This window comes from Sorghum bicolor, chromosome 8 (genome assembly GCF_000003195.3).
Source record: "Sorghum bicolor cultivar BTx623 chromosome 8, Sorghum_bicolor_NCBIv3, whole genome shotgun sequence".
Classification (NCBI taxonomy): Eukaryota; Viridiplantae; Streptophyta; class Magnoliopsida; order Poales; family Poaceae; genus Sorghum; species Sorghum bicolor.
This window is the reverse complement of record NC_012877.2, coordinates 6,230,779-6,248,804: the sequence shown is the minus strand read 5'-3', so window position 1 is coordinate 6,248,804 and position 18,026 is coordinate 6,230,779. Positions and strand designations below refer to the sequence as shown.

The window sequence follows — 18,026 nt, the reverse complement described above, 5'->3', positions numbered from 1 at the left end:
GCGCGATAAAAAAATTTAAAATTTTTAAAACTAAATAAAGCCTAAATATCTTTCTCTAGCAGTCCGCAGGCCGTAGTAGCAGAACGGCGTCTCTATATTTTTTTTTAGAGAACTTGAGGGGCCAGGGCGCCTACAGGAGATTAATTTAATTGAAAGACAGTAGAGTACTCCCTCCGTTCCAAAATAAGTGTCGTTTCGCTTTCCGAGAAATAACTTTAACTAAATATATAATAAAAATATTAATATTTATATTACATAATTAGTATCATCGGAAAAATCTTTAAGTCTAGTTTTTTAACAAAATTATTTAGAGATACAAATATTGCATGTATTTTTTACAAATCGATTCAAACTTGTGGCACAAAAACTTAAAACGACACTCTTTTGGAGACGGAGGGAGTCAGAAGAAATGACGTCCCTAATTAAACACGTATTTTTTTTATTTATTTTCCCTGCTGCTCGAAACGAATCAAAACAAAGCTGACACGAAACAGGAGAGATACGTCTAGCTAGCACCCGCCCCGGCGCCGCGCGTTGACCGGACCTGCCTGCCTGCGGCCATCACGACCGTCTCCTCCACCTCCACCGCCCGCCCGTCAGATGCTCTCCGTCTCCGGCCGCTATATATAACGACACCACCTCACTCCCCCCTTCTGCCATCACACTCCACCACCACCGCTCACCAACAACAACCGAGCAGAGCAGCCCATCCATCCCCCTCTCCGCACGGCTGCTCTCCTTCTTCTCCTCTGTGTCCGGCCGCCGGTCTCCTCTGCTCCAGCGAGCTCCCAGTTGTAGACGACCGTACCCACATGGCGATGGCGTCGCACAACGGCGGCACCACCAAGCACCTACCGCCGATGGAGGTCTCCATGGAGGCCGGGAACGGCGACGCGGCCGAGTATCTCGACGACGACGGGCGGCCACGCCGCACCGGCACGTTCTGGACGGCGAGCGCGCACATCATCACCGCCGTGATCGGCTCCGGCGTGCTCTCCCTGGCCTGGGCCATCGCGCAGCTCGGCTGGGTGGCCGGCCCCGCCGCCATGCTGCTCTTCGCCTTCGTCACCTACTACACCGCCACGCTGCTCGCGGAGTGCTACCGCACCGGCGACCCGGACACGGGCAAGCGCAACTACACCTACATGGACGCCGTCCGGTCCAACCTCGGCGGCGCCAGGGTCGCCTTCTGTGGCTGCATCCAGTACGCCAACCTCGTCGGCGTCGCCATCGGCTACACCATCGCGTCGTCCATCAGCATGCAGGCTATCAGTAGAGCTGGCTGCTTCCATAAGCGAGGCCACGCCGTGCCGTGCAAGAGCTCGAGCAATCCCTACATGATCCTCTTTGGAGCTGTGCAGATCCTCTTCTCCCAGATACCAGACTTCGATCAGATTTGGTGGTTATCCATCGTCGCTGCTGTCATGTCTTTCACCTACTCCAGCATCGGGTTGTCACTCGGCATCGCACAGACTGTTGGTATGTCTGTCGTCCCCTGCTTCAATATATGCCCATGCATGATTCATCAGTTCTTGGTTACTGAATTCTGCTCGAGCAATCCACTGAATTATTTCTTGCAGCTAATGGTGGGTTCAAGGGCAGCCTCACCGGCATCAGCATCGGCGCCGACGTCACCTCCACGCAGAAGGTCTGGCACAGCCTGCAAGCCTTCGGCGACATCGCCTTCGCCTACTCATTCTCCAACATCCTCATCGAGATCCAAGTAAGCATCAAGACCTACGCAGAGCTCTGCTCTGTTTCCTTCACCAAGAAACTTCTCTGTTCCTAATAATCAACGTTGCTCTGTTTCTTCGTCCAGGACACGATCAAGGCGCCGCCACCGTCGGAGTCGAAGGTGATGCAGAAGGCGACGCGTCTGAGCGTGGCGACGACGACCATCTTCTACATGCTGTGCGGATGCATGGGGTACGCGGCGTTCGGCGACAAAGCCCCCGACAACCTCCTCACGGGGTTCGGCTTCTTCGAGCCGTTCTGGCTGATCGACATCGCCAACATCGCCATCGTGGTGCACCTCGTCGGCGCCTACCAGGTGTTCTGCCAGCCCATCTTCGCCTTCGTCGAGCGCCGCGCCGCCGCGGCGTGGCCGGACAGCGCCTTCATCGCCCGGGAGCTCCGCGTCGGCCCCTTCGCGCTGAGCCTTTTCCGCCTGACGTGGCGGTCGGCATTCGTGTGCGTCACCACCGTCGTCGCCATGCTCCTCCCCTTCTTCGGCAACGTCGTCGGCTTCCTCGGCGCCGTCTCGTTCTGGCCGCTCACCGTCTACTTCCCCGTCGAGATGTACATCAAGCAGCGCCGCGTGCCGCGGGGCAGCACCAAGTGGATCTGCCTCCAGACGCTCAGCGTCGGGTGCCTGTTCGTGTCCATCGCCGCCGCGGCCGGCTCCATTGCCGACGTTATCGACGCGCTCAAGGTCTACCACCCGTTCAGCAGTTAATTGTTGTTTAGCTGGAGAGGAGGATGGACGTATGTACTGCATGCAGTATTCAATGCGTTCAACGACTTTGGTCAATCGTACTACAAGGGGTCAAGGGGAGGGAGAGAGAAAAAAAATGCAGTGTGAGATGTTTCTTTGCATGGAGGCCCTTATAGAACAGTGACGCTTAATTAAGTGAAAGGTGTAGGCACCCTTGTGCACATGCTGGTAGCATTCCTTGGAAGACAAAAGACAAGGGGTGTGGGGCCAGAATGGCAGGAGGTGGGTGTTGTGATGAGTCTACTGTAGGTGTATGGAGCTAAAAAAAATGTTTCTTTTAACTTTTTTATTAACAATTTTATTTTGTATATGTTTTCCTCCTGTAAGGTTATGTTTGAGAAATAGCAAATGACAATCGAGAGTTCCTCTCTCTCTCTCAATATTTGATTCGTCTTGCGCTCATTCTTCTTTGTCTCTAGCCTTTCCCCCTCTTTTTCTCTAACTCCAGCAGGCTTAGAAGGGGCTCGTGGGAGAGGGGGAGAGACATGATGGCTAGGCGGTGGGCCTGGCCGGAGGGCGGCGTTAGAGTTCTGGTAGCAGAGAAGATGACTGGACAAGGTTATGGCACGGACACCTGTAGCCATGGCGATGACGTGTGAGGGAGGGGGGAGGAGGCTGTCGTAGCCGCAGCAGCAGAGCTTCAATGAGACCTACTGCATCGTGGCGGACGGTGTTGGCGGCGGGGCGTCGAGCTTGAGGAAGAATAATCGAGTGTTTTCAGCTTTCAGAACACGAGAGCCATATGTTTAGGTTCGTAACAACGACACACGGGCCACTGCACAACAACCACAAACAAAAAAAGAGAGGGTTTGTTTAAGAAGAATTCAAAATCTCAAAAACTGAGGGAGGAATAATGAAATATCATGCATATGCATTCATTTCAAAGAGAAATAAACAATAATTAATGTCCTGCAGGTACATGTATATAGATTATTTTCAAAGAGAAATAAACAATATACTGGTACATTCATATTAGTTTAATTTATCAAATAATATAAACGAGGGTGCTTTCCACGTGCATTTCTATTCGGCCAAAAAAAGAAAAACTTTGTACATGTAATTTATGCAAAACTGACGGATGATAAGTGCAGGAAAGTTTTTAATAAATATTTGGGTCTATCACTTATGGAAGGTCCAGAAACAAAACATGAGCATCATCGAGGAGTGCTCCTCAATTACTCAATCTTGTGGAATGATTCCTTTTCAGAAAAAGAAAAGAAAATGGACTCTAGTTAATATATGATGAGAAAACTAGCTTTTCTAGGTAAGGTTCCTAATTTGGTTCCCGCTTTTATGCAACTTGTCCAAGGTACAAATCCCTCGCATCAAAACAGGCCACCTTTATCTACCACAGTACGTACAAATACCATTTTTTTCCCCAACAAAGATGGTATGTAATGGTTTCCATTCTCCTCACACTGAAGTCGTCACTGCAACTCACAATGGACGTCAATCATGCATAGCATATAGCATAGCTAGCAGTCTAGCACGGTAGCATCCATCAGAAACACTTTTTTTTTTTGACGAAACCATCAGAAACACTTGTGCTTGTGCTTGTACATGCATGGGCATGGATCCTCCTCCTTGCCCCTGATGTCAACTCGATCAGTAAGAAAGCGAGCTAGCTAGCTAAGTTAGGCAGGCAGCCATTGTCAAGTGCCCAAGAGGTGTGGAAGAAATCATGCATGCATGCATTCTGTAGAGGCGCTCTTATATATTCCATACAGTACATTATTAGTCTGCACATCTCGGATCCTGCATGCATGCTTGTCGATGGATGTGAAGGAAAGTGGAGAATCTTAGGTAGACAGCAGACGGATAGATCATGATAAGCTCCAAAAAGTGGAAACGGATGGCCGGACAGAAATGCATGCAGGCACTCACTTGCATTGCATCGCATCGCACTGTCACTGTATGAACAGCTAGCTACTAGATAGATAGATAGCTAGTCAGGGACGGAACGGACGGAACCCAATGATCGCGCTATCTATCTTCTGGACCATTTGTGTTGCTTTCCATCGACGATCGTCGATCACCTTTAGTTTTTGCACAAGAGAAAGATTATGTTCCCTCCCTTTGTTTTTCTTCGATCTCTCTCTCTCTCTCTCCGGCTAAAAAAGGCCTGGAGGAGAATGAACCAACGAGCGGCTCGTGAGGGATTGGAATCCGGCGGACGATGTTCTGATGGCCGCCGGCGTGGCCGCGCGCGTCTCGGATCTTCCGGCCATGGCCATGCATGTGCTGTCGCTGTCGATCCGGTGTCTATCTACTTGTCCTTTGTTGAGAAATTTGGTTTGGATGTTGCAATGGAACTAACTTGTTGATTGGAGATGGATGCTTGTACGTGTAGAGGGGGTTGTTTTTGTTTGCCAGTGTAGAACACACAGCTCTAGCTTTTACCGTACCAGCCAACGCAACCCTTTTTGAGAGAAAAACCAGCCAATGCAACCTTTGGTGGGTCACTGGTAATAGTATTCCATTTTGATTTGACTTGGCAAGAGGTGAATTGCTTCTGGCGGTCCCGTTTGTTTCAGCCTCGTCGTAGATTCTAACTTCCAGTATCGACCGGTCATCACTAGCCGACACTACTACTAGAATCTATACGACACTCTCTAATATATATGCTACTCACGCTATGACGAAGACTCGACCGATCTTGTGTACGATAGATTCGATTTATGCAGAACTTGGCCAAGAAGACTTTTCGTGCATGCAAATCGAGGAGCTAGCACAGTAAGAACATAAACAACATAATCTGAAATTGCAAATGTGTATATGAAGATCTTAAAGGTAGGTTTAGGTCTTGAATAAAAAAGACTACTCTGGCATGATCGACTAAGGCCTTGTTTAGTTCCCTTTAAAATTTCCAGATTTCCCGTCACATCGAATCTTACGTCACATGCATGAAGCACCTGTAATTTGCGAGACGAATCTTTTAAGCCTAGTTAGTCTCCATAATTGGATAACAATTACCAAATACAAACGAAAGTGCTACAGTATCCAAAACCAAAATTTTTCACCAACTGAACAAGGCCTAAGTACAAGAATGGGCCCCTAATTCACAACAGTGAAACACCCGGCGTTATAAGTGCTACGAAGAATGTATGTTTCAAGAGGAAAACTATAACAGAACAAAAGCCAAATCCTAATGAAGCGGTGTCCATGAATTAATAGGTCTTAGGGCACAAATAAATCATGGATGCATCCTTAATGGGCTACAACAAGATATAGGGGCCTACATCCCAAAATATGGTGACACAACGCCTAGAAAGATTAAGGACACCCATTTGTTTTGATAATTCCCGTTGACTCAGAAAGAGTATTGATGTGAGATCAGTGGCATTGAAAATGTTTTTTCCTTAGGTTTCCATACATATGTAGACCATAAAAAATGGAGTCCTCATTCGTCCTAGGATGCATTTTTAGCCAGATTGCTCCTTGAGTCCAAGGCGGACTCTAACATTAGTTAGATTGGGCCTCCATTGTGACTTGGACGTCCACATTGGTATGCTTCACCTCTAAGTCTTGTATCTGAAGGAGTGATGTTCTCATCACCCTAGCCTAGAAACATCTGACATAAACTTGAGGATAGACTTTCCTGACAGTAGACACACTCACACACCACTTGCCAACTTCAGGTCTAAAAATTTGCTTTTTAATTTCCCAAGCGTTCTAGCACAATCCCACCTGTCCATATTCTACTATCAACAATCGACCAAACCTAGTCTTTTATCATGTTTTGTGGCCAACATATTTACCCACAAGTGTCCATACATGTAGAGAGAGGAAAGTGTGTAGTAGCATACTATTACTAATTGGAGACTCCAGCACGTTAATCCTTTCATGACACTCTAGATAAGAAGATAAATTATAGAAATTCTCACAAAAATGGAAAAAATATAAGCACATTAATTCAGTGCTCAATCACAATGAGATCAATGTTGTTCTTTAAAAGATTGCTCTCCATACCATTATAAGGACAACAAAAAATAATCCTCTCACTCTACATCTAAAGTAGCCATTTATGCCATTATAAAACATAATCCAAAGTAACCCATGAATTTGTGTTAAGATTATTGGCTCTACCATTACGATAAATAATCCAAATAACACCTTAAAATAGCATGTAAATGACCATCCAAATAACCCCTTAATCATAAGGTACCACGCTTGGAGAAAATAAAAATTTTTGAGAGTCCATAAAAACATATAGAATAACTAATTGATACTACACAACCAAATATAGATTAAATAGTATTTATGTACGTTAGAAAACGAACACAATATATATAAAAAGTACACACAAACAATGTACTGATACATATTTTTTTTGTGATAGTATCAAATATGAATTTTAAAATGTCTAGCTCTTAATTTTTCAAATTCCAGCCCTGGAAGAGTACGGGTTGTCTTGGTGGACTAATAAAAAAGAAAGCTTAAGCTATGAGACTTGTCAGAATCTCTAGTTAGAACATATGACACAGTACGACTTGTGTTGCACACGCGACTCATGTGTGGTAGTCGGCATCCGGCTATAGCTAGACGCGTACGTGCATCAACTGTAACGAAATGGCACACGGCACGCGCACGCGCGTGCAAGTGCGGGTGATTCCCTATTCTAGCTAACTGGTGGACTAGTGGAACAAACACAGAGATAGAAGGAAGGGAAATAAATAAAGGAGCTGATGCCGATCGGTTGACAGTGATTATTCCCTTCTACCTATAGCTAGATTGAATTGAAGGTGGTGTTGACAGTAGTGCCCAACCCGGCCGTCTCCAACGATGGCAACACCCGCCCATTCTGTTTGATTGGAGGCGGTAAACTCTATCGCCGACTATCGCATCGAATATTTAGATACATATATAAAGTGTTTAATGTAGATTATCTACCAAATTAAAAACACAGCTAGAGAATAGCTAGCGAGACGATTTTTTAACCTTAATCGGTCCATAATTAAACACTATAATTAATTACCAAATAAAACAAAAATATTATACTATCTGTTAAACTTTAACACGCGCAATAAAAAACTCCTCCTTGTACGGAGCATTTCCACAACTTTCCATTAGGCTATCTAGCGAGGTTAACGCTCGCCCTCTCGTTGTCACCTACTGTAGGTAGTCCCTAGCTGGTCGATCGGTAGGGTTCCTAGGCAGACCGTAGTGGGAGGACCGTTGCATGTGCCGGCGCACAGTGGATCGCTCGATCGATCGAGTGGCTCATCATCACTAGCTAGCAAAAAGAGTTCACTACTGAACGTACGGTGGCCAGCTGCTTTGCCTGGACAGTGGACACTTTTATAGCTAGCTATAGCTATAGCTATAGCGCACGCCTTTAATTTTGGACAATCAACAAATGCGATATTTAATTTGCTGTTGGGACGTGTGGAAGTCAACTCCATCATCGTCAACGCATCACTTTGAGCATGCAAGTCGGTCGTCCGTCGATGGTCAACGGCTCGTCGTCGTCCGTCCGTTGTGGGCCGGCCGGCTGGCAACCTGGCTTACCATCCACTCTCCCGGCCAGCGCGTGCGTGACGGACGGCTGTAGCGACGGAGGCCGATCGACCCATCCATCGATTGACGGCTGTAGTATGCATTCATGATCACTTCCTGGCTTTTGAAGGATTCTGACTACATACTGTACGAGATAATTAAAGACCAGTGTTGAGGTATGCAGTGGTCCATCAGCTCATCAATCTTTTATTTTACTTTGACTCACGACATTGAACCTTTGACATCGAATTGAGAGACACACACACACACTAAAGAGGCTACGTAGAGACTAGATATGCAGTGGAGGAACGTCGTCCCAACTCCTAATGGTGAAGTTTGTGTGGGCAGAGGAGGAAGGAAAGGATGTAGGCCTTGTTTAGTTCACCCTCAAAACCAAAATCTTTTCAAGATTTCCTGTCACATCGAATCTTACACCACATGCATAAAGTATTAAATATAGACGAAAATAAAAATTAATTGCACAGTTTACAAGCTCAAGAAGGTATTGTATGGTTTGAAGCAAGCACCTAGAGCATGGTACGAGAGATTGAGAGATTTTCTTCTCTCTAAAGGGTTCAAGATGGGAAAGGTTGACACTACCCTCTTCACCAAGAAGCCAGGCAATGACTTGTTTGTGTTGCAAATCTATGTTGATGATATCATCTTTGGATCAACCAATCAAGATTTTTGTGAAGAATTTGGAAAGATGATGGCAAATGAGTTTGAGATGTCCATGATTGGAGAGCTTAGTTACTTCCTTGGTCTTCAAATCAAGCAAAGGAAGATGGCACTTTTATAAGTCAAGGCAAGTACATCAAGGACATGATCAAGAAGTTTGGATTGCAAGATGCTAAACCAATGAGCACACCTATGGGCACAAATGATCAATTAGGTAGTGATGCAAGTGGCAACATGGTAGATCAAAAGCTATATCGGTCCATGATTGGAAGTTTACTCTATGTCACCGCATCAAGGCCGGATGTGATGTTCAGTGTGTGCAAGTGTGCAAGATACCAAGCTTCACCTAGAGAAAGTCACTTGAAGGCAACCAAAAGAATATTAAGGTATCCTAAGGGGTCTAACTTTGAATTGATTGGATATTCGGACTCCGACTATGGTGGATGCAAGATTGATAAAATGAGCACAAGTGGCACTTGTCAATTGCTAGGAAGATCTCTAGTTTCATGGTCATCAAAGAAACAAAATAGTGTTGCACTATCAACCGCCGAGGCCGAATACATTAGTGCCGGTAGTTGTTGTGCACAATTGCTTTGGATGAAAGCTACCTTGAATGACTTTGGAATCAAATTCAAGAATGTGCCATTGCTATGTGACAATGAGAGTGCAATCAAGATGACACAAAATCCGGTTTAACATTCAAGAACCAAGCACATTGACATAAGGCACCATTTCATAAGAGATCATCAACAAAAGGGTGATATTAGCATTGAAAGCATTGGTACCGAAGATCAACTAGCCGACATCTTCACAAAGCCACTTGATGATAAGAGATTTTGCAAGTTGAGAAATGAATTGAACATACTTGACTTCTCCAACTTGAGATGAGTGCACCCCCACATTTCTATATGACATGCCTCTCTTCCAACAAAGCAAGGTAAAATTGGTTGACATAGCATTCATACTTTGCTAAGGACATGATTAGAACATATAGACATGGTTGCATGACAATAGGCTCATTCATGAAAATCAAAAGGATTTGATGTATGTATGGTACCGCTATTGCTTCTATGCTTGATTGATCTAGTGGTAGCATATGACATGTTTGTGAGCTTGTAAGCCTAGTGTTGGATCTAGAATATGAGCTTAAGATGTGTAATTCAACATGGTCAAGATAACCCTTATAGTTTATGAGGTGTGAAGAAGCTTGTCCTTGGATCAAACCGAATTACATGTTCTAGGCAAGTGATCTAGATTGAACCATAATTTGACCCTCACATTGATTGACTTAATTCTCACTAAAATTTGAACCTTTGTGGTCATTGATGACAAAGGGGGGGAGAAACAAAGATAAAGTCAAGATAAAGTCAAAAAGGGGAAGAGAAACAAAGATAGGGAAGAGAAACAAAGATAGATAGGGAAGAGAAACAAAGATAGGGAGAGAAAACACCTTTAAACTTGAGCACACAATTAGGGGGAGCAAGCTCATGAACCATTTGTTGCATTTGAATGTGCATTAACATAATGAGGTGGTGCATTGCAAGTTTAAATTCCCTACTCTTGTATGTTTGGTGCTTGCTAGAAATAGAACTTGAATGATGCTTTGAATTCTAGCATAGAGTTTTATTTTCATGTGGTATCTAGACATATATTATGATCTCACGAGGTATCTTGAGTTTTTTGATGTATGTCTAGCTACATTGGTGCTAAGGATGGTATATTGGCAACTCCGATGGGTATCACGCTTCAAAGGTCCATTCTATATACCTTAGCATCATTTTGGTAGTAATAAATCTCCCAAAACTCTAATTTATGCATATGTGCAAACTTGAACCAAACTCATGGAAGCACATATGTAGGGGGAGCTAGTACTACCAAAACCGAAATTGAAATGTTTGTCCAACCTTGTCTCATGATTAAAATGCTTTGGACAAGCAATTCAAGTTCATTATGATTTCATTTCATATCTTTGTGTTGGTTGTCATCAATTACCAAAAAGGGGGAGATTGAAAGCCCAAGTTTGGTTTTTGGTAATTAATGACACCAAGTTGCTAATGCCTTGTGTTTAAGTGATTTGAGTTAGGCATAGCAACACATGTGATGAAGGTGCATGGTGGCATGGAAAGGTGGCCACACGATCACAAAGGGATGAAGCATGAAGTGGAGATCATGGTGATAGACGAGGAGCAAAGTTATCAAGGCAAAGGTATAAACATAGGGTTTTACTTTTGCCGGTCTAAGATGTGTAGAGAAGTGATTGACCGGGTTTAGGATAGATAGCCGACTATCAAGAGGGGAAATCACAGTCATCTCTCGAATCAAGTGCTACTAGGTCCATATCTTGAGCATATGCATTAGGATCTAGTAAAGTGCTAACTTAACTCCTTTGGTGAAAATGTTTGTGAAAAGCTAACACACTTGCACTTTGGTGGTGGACACTTGTTGGTGTTAGCACATTTACAAAGGAGGTGGAGTTCCTAGGGTTGAGAGGGGTGTGGGTTCCTCTCTCCCTCCCGCCGAGCTTGCGAGGCAGGATTCGGCGCTTTTGAGAAAAATAAGTGTATATTTTCTATTGCGCCGGTGGGAAATTTGGAGAAGTTGCGGGAGTGTTTTCTCAGTGAGAAACACTCACCGGACGCTGAGTGCGGAGGCACCGGACGCTGGCCTCAGAGTCCGGTGTGCTTGACCCTGCTAGGGTTGAGCACCGGACGCACTCTGAGAGCGTCCGGTGGTTAGCGTCCGGTGTGAGGGGTTTTTGCAACCCTCTCTGCGCACGAGTCCAGTGAGCACCGGACCGTCCGGTGCCTAGCGTCCGGTGAGGTCGCGAGTTTGACAAACTCTCTGCGCATGAGTCCGGTGTGCACCGGACGCGTCCGGTGTGGACTTGCAGAGCGTCCGGTGTGTTGCAGGTAGCCGTTATGATCTGACACGCGAGATTCAAAGAGGACACGTGGGCAACTCCAGTGCACCGGACGCAGGGAGTCGAGCGTCCGGTGCTCACTTAGTAGCGTCCGGTGCCCCCGATTTCAGCCCAGTGAAAACAGCCAACGGCTAGTTTCTTTCAGGGGCTTATAAATTGAGGGTGGCCGGCTTTGGGAGGATCTCTCTTGCACTTTTGAATACTTGAGACATACATTGAGCTAGAGAACACTCCCTCCACTCATCTCCTTGCTTGTTTGCTAATCCTAGTGAGATTGAGTGAGATTCAAGTGCATTGCTTTGAGAGTTGCATTTTGTGGCACTTGATTCTTGAGTTTGCTGCGGATTTCTTGTTACTCTTGGGTGTTTCCCGACGCCCTAGACGACTTGGAGCAGCGGTGGTGTTGAGCTCGTGATTGGAGATTGTTTCGAGCCTCACCAAGTGATTTGTGAGGGGTTCTTGAGCCTTCCCTGCAGGAGATCGCAATTGGCTACTCTAGTGGATTGCTCGTGGCTTGGAGGATCCCCATCTTGTGAGTGGATGTGCGGCACCCGCTGAGGGTTTGGCTTTGGATTGCCAATTAGCTCGTGATCCATCAAGTGGGTGTATCGCCACAACGAGGAGTAGCTTGCCGGGAAGCAAGTGAACCTCGGTAAAAATCTTGTGTCATCTCTTGCCGAGGATTCTCTTGTGATTGTGAGTGATTGGTTGGTTATATCTCTACTCTACAACGTCGGTATAACAATCACTCTCCACTCCTTTACTTACTTGTTTACCTTGCAAGTTGTTTAGCTTGTTTAGTTTAGTCTTCTTGTTTAGCAGTGTAACTAGCCTTCTCTTGTTGTTGTTTAGCCTTGTACTAGTTTGTATAGGTGGCTTGCATAGCTTAGTTGTGCTAGTGCTAGAATAGCTTCGCCTTTTGTTTTACTAATCAACTTGTCTAGTTGAAGTTTGTAGAAAATTTAAATAGGCTATTCACCCCCCCTCTAGCCATTTGAACCTTACAATGGGTCCTCTCTATAATTTTTAGTTGTAGAGATAAAATATATCCATGTGTGATCTTGTTTTGAAGGATTTGTTAAATTTAATGGTGCAATCGGAATTTAATTTATATCTTCAGTTTCAAAGTTATGACTTTTTTAAATTCGCTAAAACAATTTTGCATGCATGGATGAGTGGGGCCTAGGTTGATGGAATAGCCTATCATGGCTAAAAGGGATGGGAGTTATGGGCTTGTAGCTTCACCATAGGTGTGGTAGATGAGTTTGTAGAGACTTTGACTCACGACATTTAACCTTTGACATCGAATTGAGGACACACACTAAAGAGGCTACATAGGGACTAGATACGCAGTGGAGGTACGTCGTCCCAACTCCTAATGGTGAGGTCAACCGATGTGTCAGGATAAAGTTTGTGCGTGGGCAGAGGAAGAAGAAGAAGGAAAGGATGCAAATGTAATGTAATGAGAGATATTTGTTTTGGCCTTTTGGGCACTCCATTTTTATATGTAAGGTCCAAAGAAATCGAGTGATGGTTTCCCTTGAATGTTGCCTAGACAGACTCAAAACAAAACAGGTCCGAGTGTCAATCTTGCATATATATATAAGTTGGCGGTAACTAAAATTGAGATGTGGCAGAGAAATTTTTTCAAACTAAATTTTCTGTTACACCAAGTCTACCTGTTAATTACACCAAAATAGTCATAACTCTAGTACAAGCTGAGTATAAATCTAGTATAAATTGACGGCAACTAAAACGAAGGTGTGAGAGAAAGTTTTTTTTTTAAAAAAAAATCTTAGGTTCTTTTCGTTTGAGGCTATCTGCCGAATCTATCACCTGTTTATAATATTTTTCTCTTATAGCAAATCAGCGAACAGTACCTATTCTCAACCCTGTCTATATACATGCTATTTTAGAAAGAGAAAGAAATGAAAAAAAAAAAGACTTGTGGTGGAGAAAAGAAGAGCTTTGAACCCAATACGGATGGGACAATTCCTCAAGATGTTAGGCCTTAAAATCCCCTACTTTGCTCCTACCCAATGACACTGTTGCAAACTTGTGCGCGGTGTTGGTGTTGGTGTTGGTGTTGGTTTTGATTCCGACCCGTCGTTGTTTAGGCTTTGTTTAGATGCACCCAAAAACCCAAAACTTTACAAGATTCTTCATCACATCGAATCTTGCGGCATATGCATGGAGTATTAAATATAGATAAAAATAAAAACTAATTATACAGTTTGTCTGTAAATCGCGAGACGAATCTTTTAAGCCTAGTTACTTCATAATTGGACAATGTTTGTCAAATAAAAACGAAAGTGCTACAGTGCTAAAATCTAAAAAAATTTTACATCTAAACAAGCCCTTAATTTGTTCCTTCCTGTGAACGATGACGTGGCACATGTGCGGTGATCATTGCAGGGACGACGACGACGACGGCGCACCGAACGCCGGACGGCCGGCCGGTGCCTAAACCTAGGCCTTCTTTAGTTCCGAAAAGTAAAAAGTTTTCGATACTGTAGCACTTTCGTTTGTTTGTGACAAATGTTATCTAATTATGGACTAACTAGGATCAAAAGATTCGTCTCGTGATTTACAGCTAAACTGTATAATTAGTTTTTGTTTTCGTTTATATTTAATATTTCATGTATGTGGTACAAGATTGTAACGTGGAATCTTGAAAACTTTTTTTTGGGGCCCTAAGCGAACGCGCTGTCCGGCCGGCTTGTGTACCGTCCCCCTGCTGTCTCTCCGGCCGTCACCGTCCGTGTGGAAGAATTGAAGCACGGACGACGGAGGACGAAGCAAGAAGGCTCCGAGTCTCCTTCCGATGGTCGGTCGTCCCACAGCCGCGCCACGGTTCCTCCCACGCGCTTCGCGTCGTCTGATGAGCTGAGGCCGCGCCGCCAGGCATCCACGTACTCTACGTCCGGCCGGCCGGTCACCGGCGGCGAGTCAAAAAGGTAGCCTTTTTTTATTTTTCTTGGCGAGGTCAGTCAGAGAAGTCCACGTCGCCGTGTGTCCCGGTCGTCATATCATATGCGGGGGCCCGGGCCCGGCCGCGCGTGGGCGGATCGTGTCGCCGGCCGCGCGCGCGGTGGCTGGGCGCCACGACACGTACGTCGTCGGTCCCCGCGCGCCGAGGCCCTGACCTCCCACCACCATAGCGGGGGCAGTGTCGTGATGCGTTTCCTCTACTTGCTCCTCGAGGACCCGTGAGGCCGGCCGTGATGCTTGCTGCTCGCGATCGCGGCCTCTAATCATGGGCGAGCCGGCCGCCGCCACGCCACGAGCGCGTGCATTATTGCGTGTGCGGATCAGATGGATTCGGCAGGAAATGGGGGGCGGGTATTGTCATCTCATCTGATTCCTGCTTGCGTTGCGTGCCGACCTGCAGCTCCCCGTCATGACATGACTACTCTACTATATATAATTCACGTGATAATACATATATGCCTTGTTTAGTTCGGAAAAAAATTTGGATTAAAATTTTCGTTTTTATTTAACAAATATTATCTAATTATGGACTAATTAGGCTTAAAAGATTCATCTCGTGATTTACAGGTGAACTGTGCAATTAGTTTTTATTTTCGTCTATATCTAATGATTCACGCATTTACTCCAATATTTGATGTGACGGAAAATCTTAAAATTTTTTTGATTTTTGGTGTGAACTAAACAAGGCCATAGTATACCTGCTGTTCCAATCAGTCTCAGCCCAGACGCAATCAGCACAGTCTCAGCCAGTCAACCCTCACGAGTGACGATGGAATGGCAAGACTTGCAGTTGCAGGTCGTTCCTGCTATGCATTTTCTGTTGCTTCTTAGAGCATCTCCAATGGTTATGAATATGTGAATTGCCAAATGTTATCTTTTAGCAAGTTGCTATAATAATTTACCAAGTTCAAAAGAGGTCATCTCCAACAATTCCCTATTTTTAGTTGCCAAATCAAAAAAAAAAGAGGGCCCAGCAGGTCCGGTTGTTGACCGGTACTCCACCGACGCGTCCTTGTCTTCATCGCGTGATCGTGGTTTCCGTCCGCTACTGCAGTCGTACGCCGCCAAGACTCCATCGACCATCGCAGGTGCCCGTACGCGACTGTGATCGTGTCGCGGCCTACGACAGGATCGTCCTTGCCCTTTGTAATCTTCCATCGCAGGTGAGGTACGCCGCCAATACTCCATCTCCTTGCCCCTCTAGACCATCAGCAGTCTAGGGTTTAGATAATCTAGGTTTTGTTCTTCATCCTCTGTACTCGTGATCAGGAATCTCATGCCTAGGAAAAGATCCCGCGCACGAAGAGTATTGGAGGAGTCATCATCCGATGACGATGAATCCCAAATATTAGCGACTGCTCAAATTGTGCAAAGCTTCTCCAATGAAAAATGAAGACATGGTGGATCTGTCAAAGGTCATAGAGTTCAGTACCGTGATAGAGAAGACGGCCACAACAGGATGTACCAAGATTATTTATCGGACAATCCAACATACACCTCTGAAATGTTCCGTCGAAGGTTATTGATCTTAAATTTGCATGAATTTGTTTCACATGCTAAAAATTTGTTTTAGTTATTAATCTTTAGCTTTTCAAACGCATAATGAATGCTGTAGAAGAGCATGATGATTATTTTGTTCAGAAAAGAAATGCAGCCAATGTTCTTGGGTTGAGTTGCTTCCAAAAAGTCACTGCCGCAATGCGTATGCTCACCTATGGGGTTCCAGCTGATGCGACAGATGAGTACGTTCGCATTGGCGAAAGTACTGCACTTGAGAGCCTGCGTAAGTTTGTTCGGGCAGTTATTGAAGTTTTTGGTGATGAATACCTCAGGTATCCAAATGAGGCGGACATAGCACGCTTACTTGCAATGGGTGAGAAAAAGGGATTTCCAGGAATGCTAGGGTCTATTGATTGTATGCATTGGGCGTGGAAGAACTGTCCATATGACAAACAAGGTCAGTTCAAGGGGCATTGTGACAAGCCCACAATCATTTTAGAGGCTGTTGCTTCTGAAGACCTTTGGATATGACATGCCTTCTTTGGAATGCCCGGGTCTCACAATGACATCAATGTTCTTGATAGATCTCCCTTGTTTGATAACTTGGCCGAAGGTAAAGCTCCAGAAGTCAAGTTTTCCGTTAACGGCCATGACTACACAATGGGTTATTACCTTGCAGATGGTATATACCCCTCATGGGCTACTTTAGTCAAGTCCATCACTCTACCTATGGGGAACAAGAGGCAATATTTTGCCAAAGCGCAAGAAGCAGCGAGGAAGATGGTCGAGAGAGCTTTTGGGGTTCTGAAAGGTCCTAATATGGCTAGAGGGGGGTGAATAGCCTATTTAAAAAATTCTACAAACTCACTAGAGCAAAAGGTTAGTAAATAACAAAGCGAAGCTTTTTGCTCTAGCTCTAAAGGGGTGTTTGCAAGCCACCTACCCAACAATTCTAGTTGCTAAGATCTCTATGCACATAAGAACTAAGACTTTACAAGTTACACTAGAGAACTAAGCTACACAAGTCAAAGTAAGCAACTAAACTAATTACACTAGTTTGCGGTAAGTAAAGATAAGATGAGATATTTATACCGCCGTGTAGGGGATGAACCAATCACCAATATAAACAATTAAGCACCGGGAGAATGCCAATCAAACACAATTGAGACACTGATTTTTCTCCCGAGGTTCACGTGCTTGCCGGCACGCTACGTCCCCGTTGTGTCGACCAACACTTGGTGGTTCGGTGGCTAAGAGGTGTAGCACGAACCTCGTCCTCACTAGGACACCACAAGAACCTACCCACAAGTGAGGTAGCTCAATGACACGAGCAATCCACTAATGTTGCCTTTGGCTCTCCGCCGAGGTAGGCACAAACCTCTCACAATCACCGGGAGATGGCCACGAACAATCACCAACTCGTGCCAATCCTCCTCCGCTGCTCCAAGCCGTCTAGGTGGCGGCAACCACCAAGAGTAACAAGAAAACCGCAGCCAAATCGATCCCCAAGTGCCACTAGATGCAATCACTCAAGCAAATGCACTTGGAATCACTCCCAATCTCACAAAGATGTTTAATCTATGAAGGAGATGAGTGGGAGGAGTTTGCTTAGGCTCACAAGGATGTCAAGTATGTTAGAATGCCAAGAGTATGTGCCCCAAGCCGGCCAAACACGTATTTATAGCCCCTCAAACAAATAGAGTCGTTGGCTCTTTCACTGGGCAAAACTCGGGGGCACCGGACGCTCACAGGGAGCCACCGGACGCTCAACACCCAGCGTCCGGTGCTCAGCTGACCGCCACGTGTCACTAGCCGTTTGAAGTCGACCGTTGCCGCCAACGGCTACTTCGCACGCGCGCCTGCACAGCACCACCGGACGATGGGCACCGGACGGTCCGGTGCTCATCGGACTCGTGCGCAGAGAGTTTGTCAAACTCGCGACCTCAC

At 45.3% G+C, this 18,026-nt stretch overlaps 1 protein-coding gene across 1 annotated transcript; it reads left to right on the top strand.

Annotated features, from left to right (window-relative positions):
• On the top strand, positions 642–2,876 carry LOC8082761 (amino acid permease 3). Its single transcript, XM_002442880.2, has 3 exons — positions 642–1,479; positions 1,581–1,723; positions 1,820–2,876. Exons 1-3 carry the CDS (start codon positions 813–815, stop codon positions 2,453–2,455), a joined length of 1,446 nt encoding a protein of 481 aa, XP_002442925.1. The 5' UTR covers positions 642–812; the 3' UTR covers positions 2,456–2,876.

What these genes read in the sequence shown, in the direction of transcription:
- LOC8082761 (XM_002442880.2), top strand. Translation starts at nt 813, where the DNA reads ATGGCGATGGCGTCGCACAACGGCGGCACCACCAAGCACCTACCGCCG. An exon ending in CGGCATCGCACAGACTGTTG is followed by an intron (nt 1,480 to 1,580) that starts GTATGTCTGTCG and finishes TATTTCTTGCAG; the next exon opens with CTAATGGTGGGTTCAAGGGC. An exon ending in ACATCCTCATCGAGATCCAA is followed by an intron (nt 1,724 to 1,819) that starts GTAAGCATCAAG and finishes TTCTTCGTCCAG; the next exon opens with GACACGATCAAGGCGCCGCC.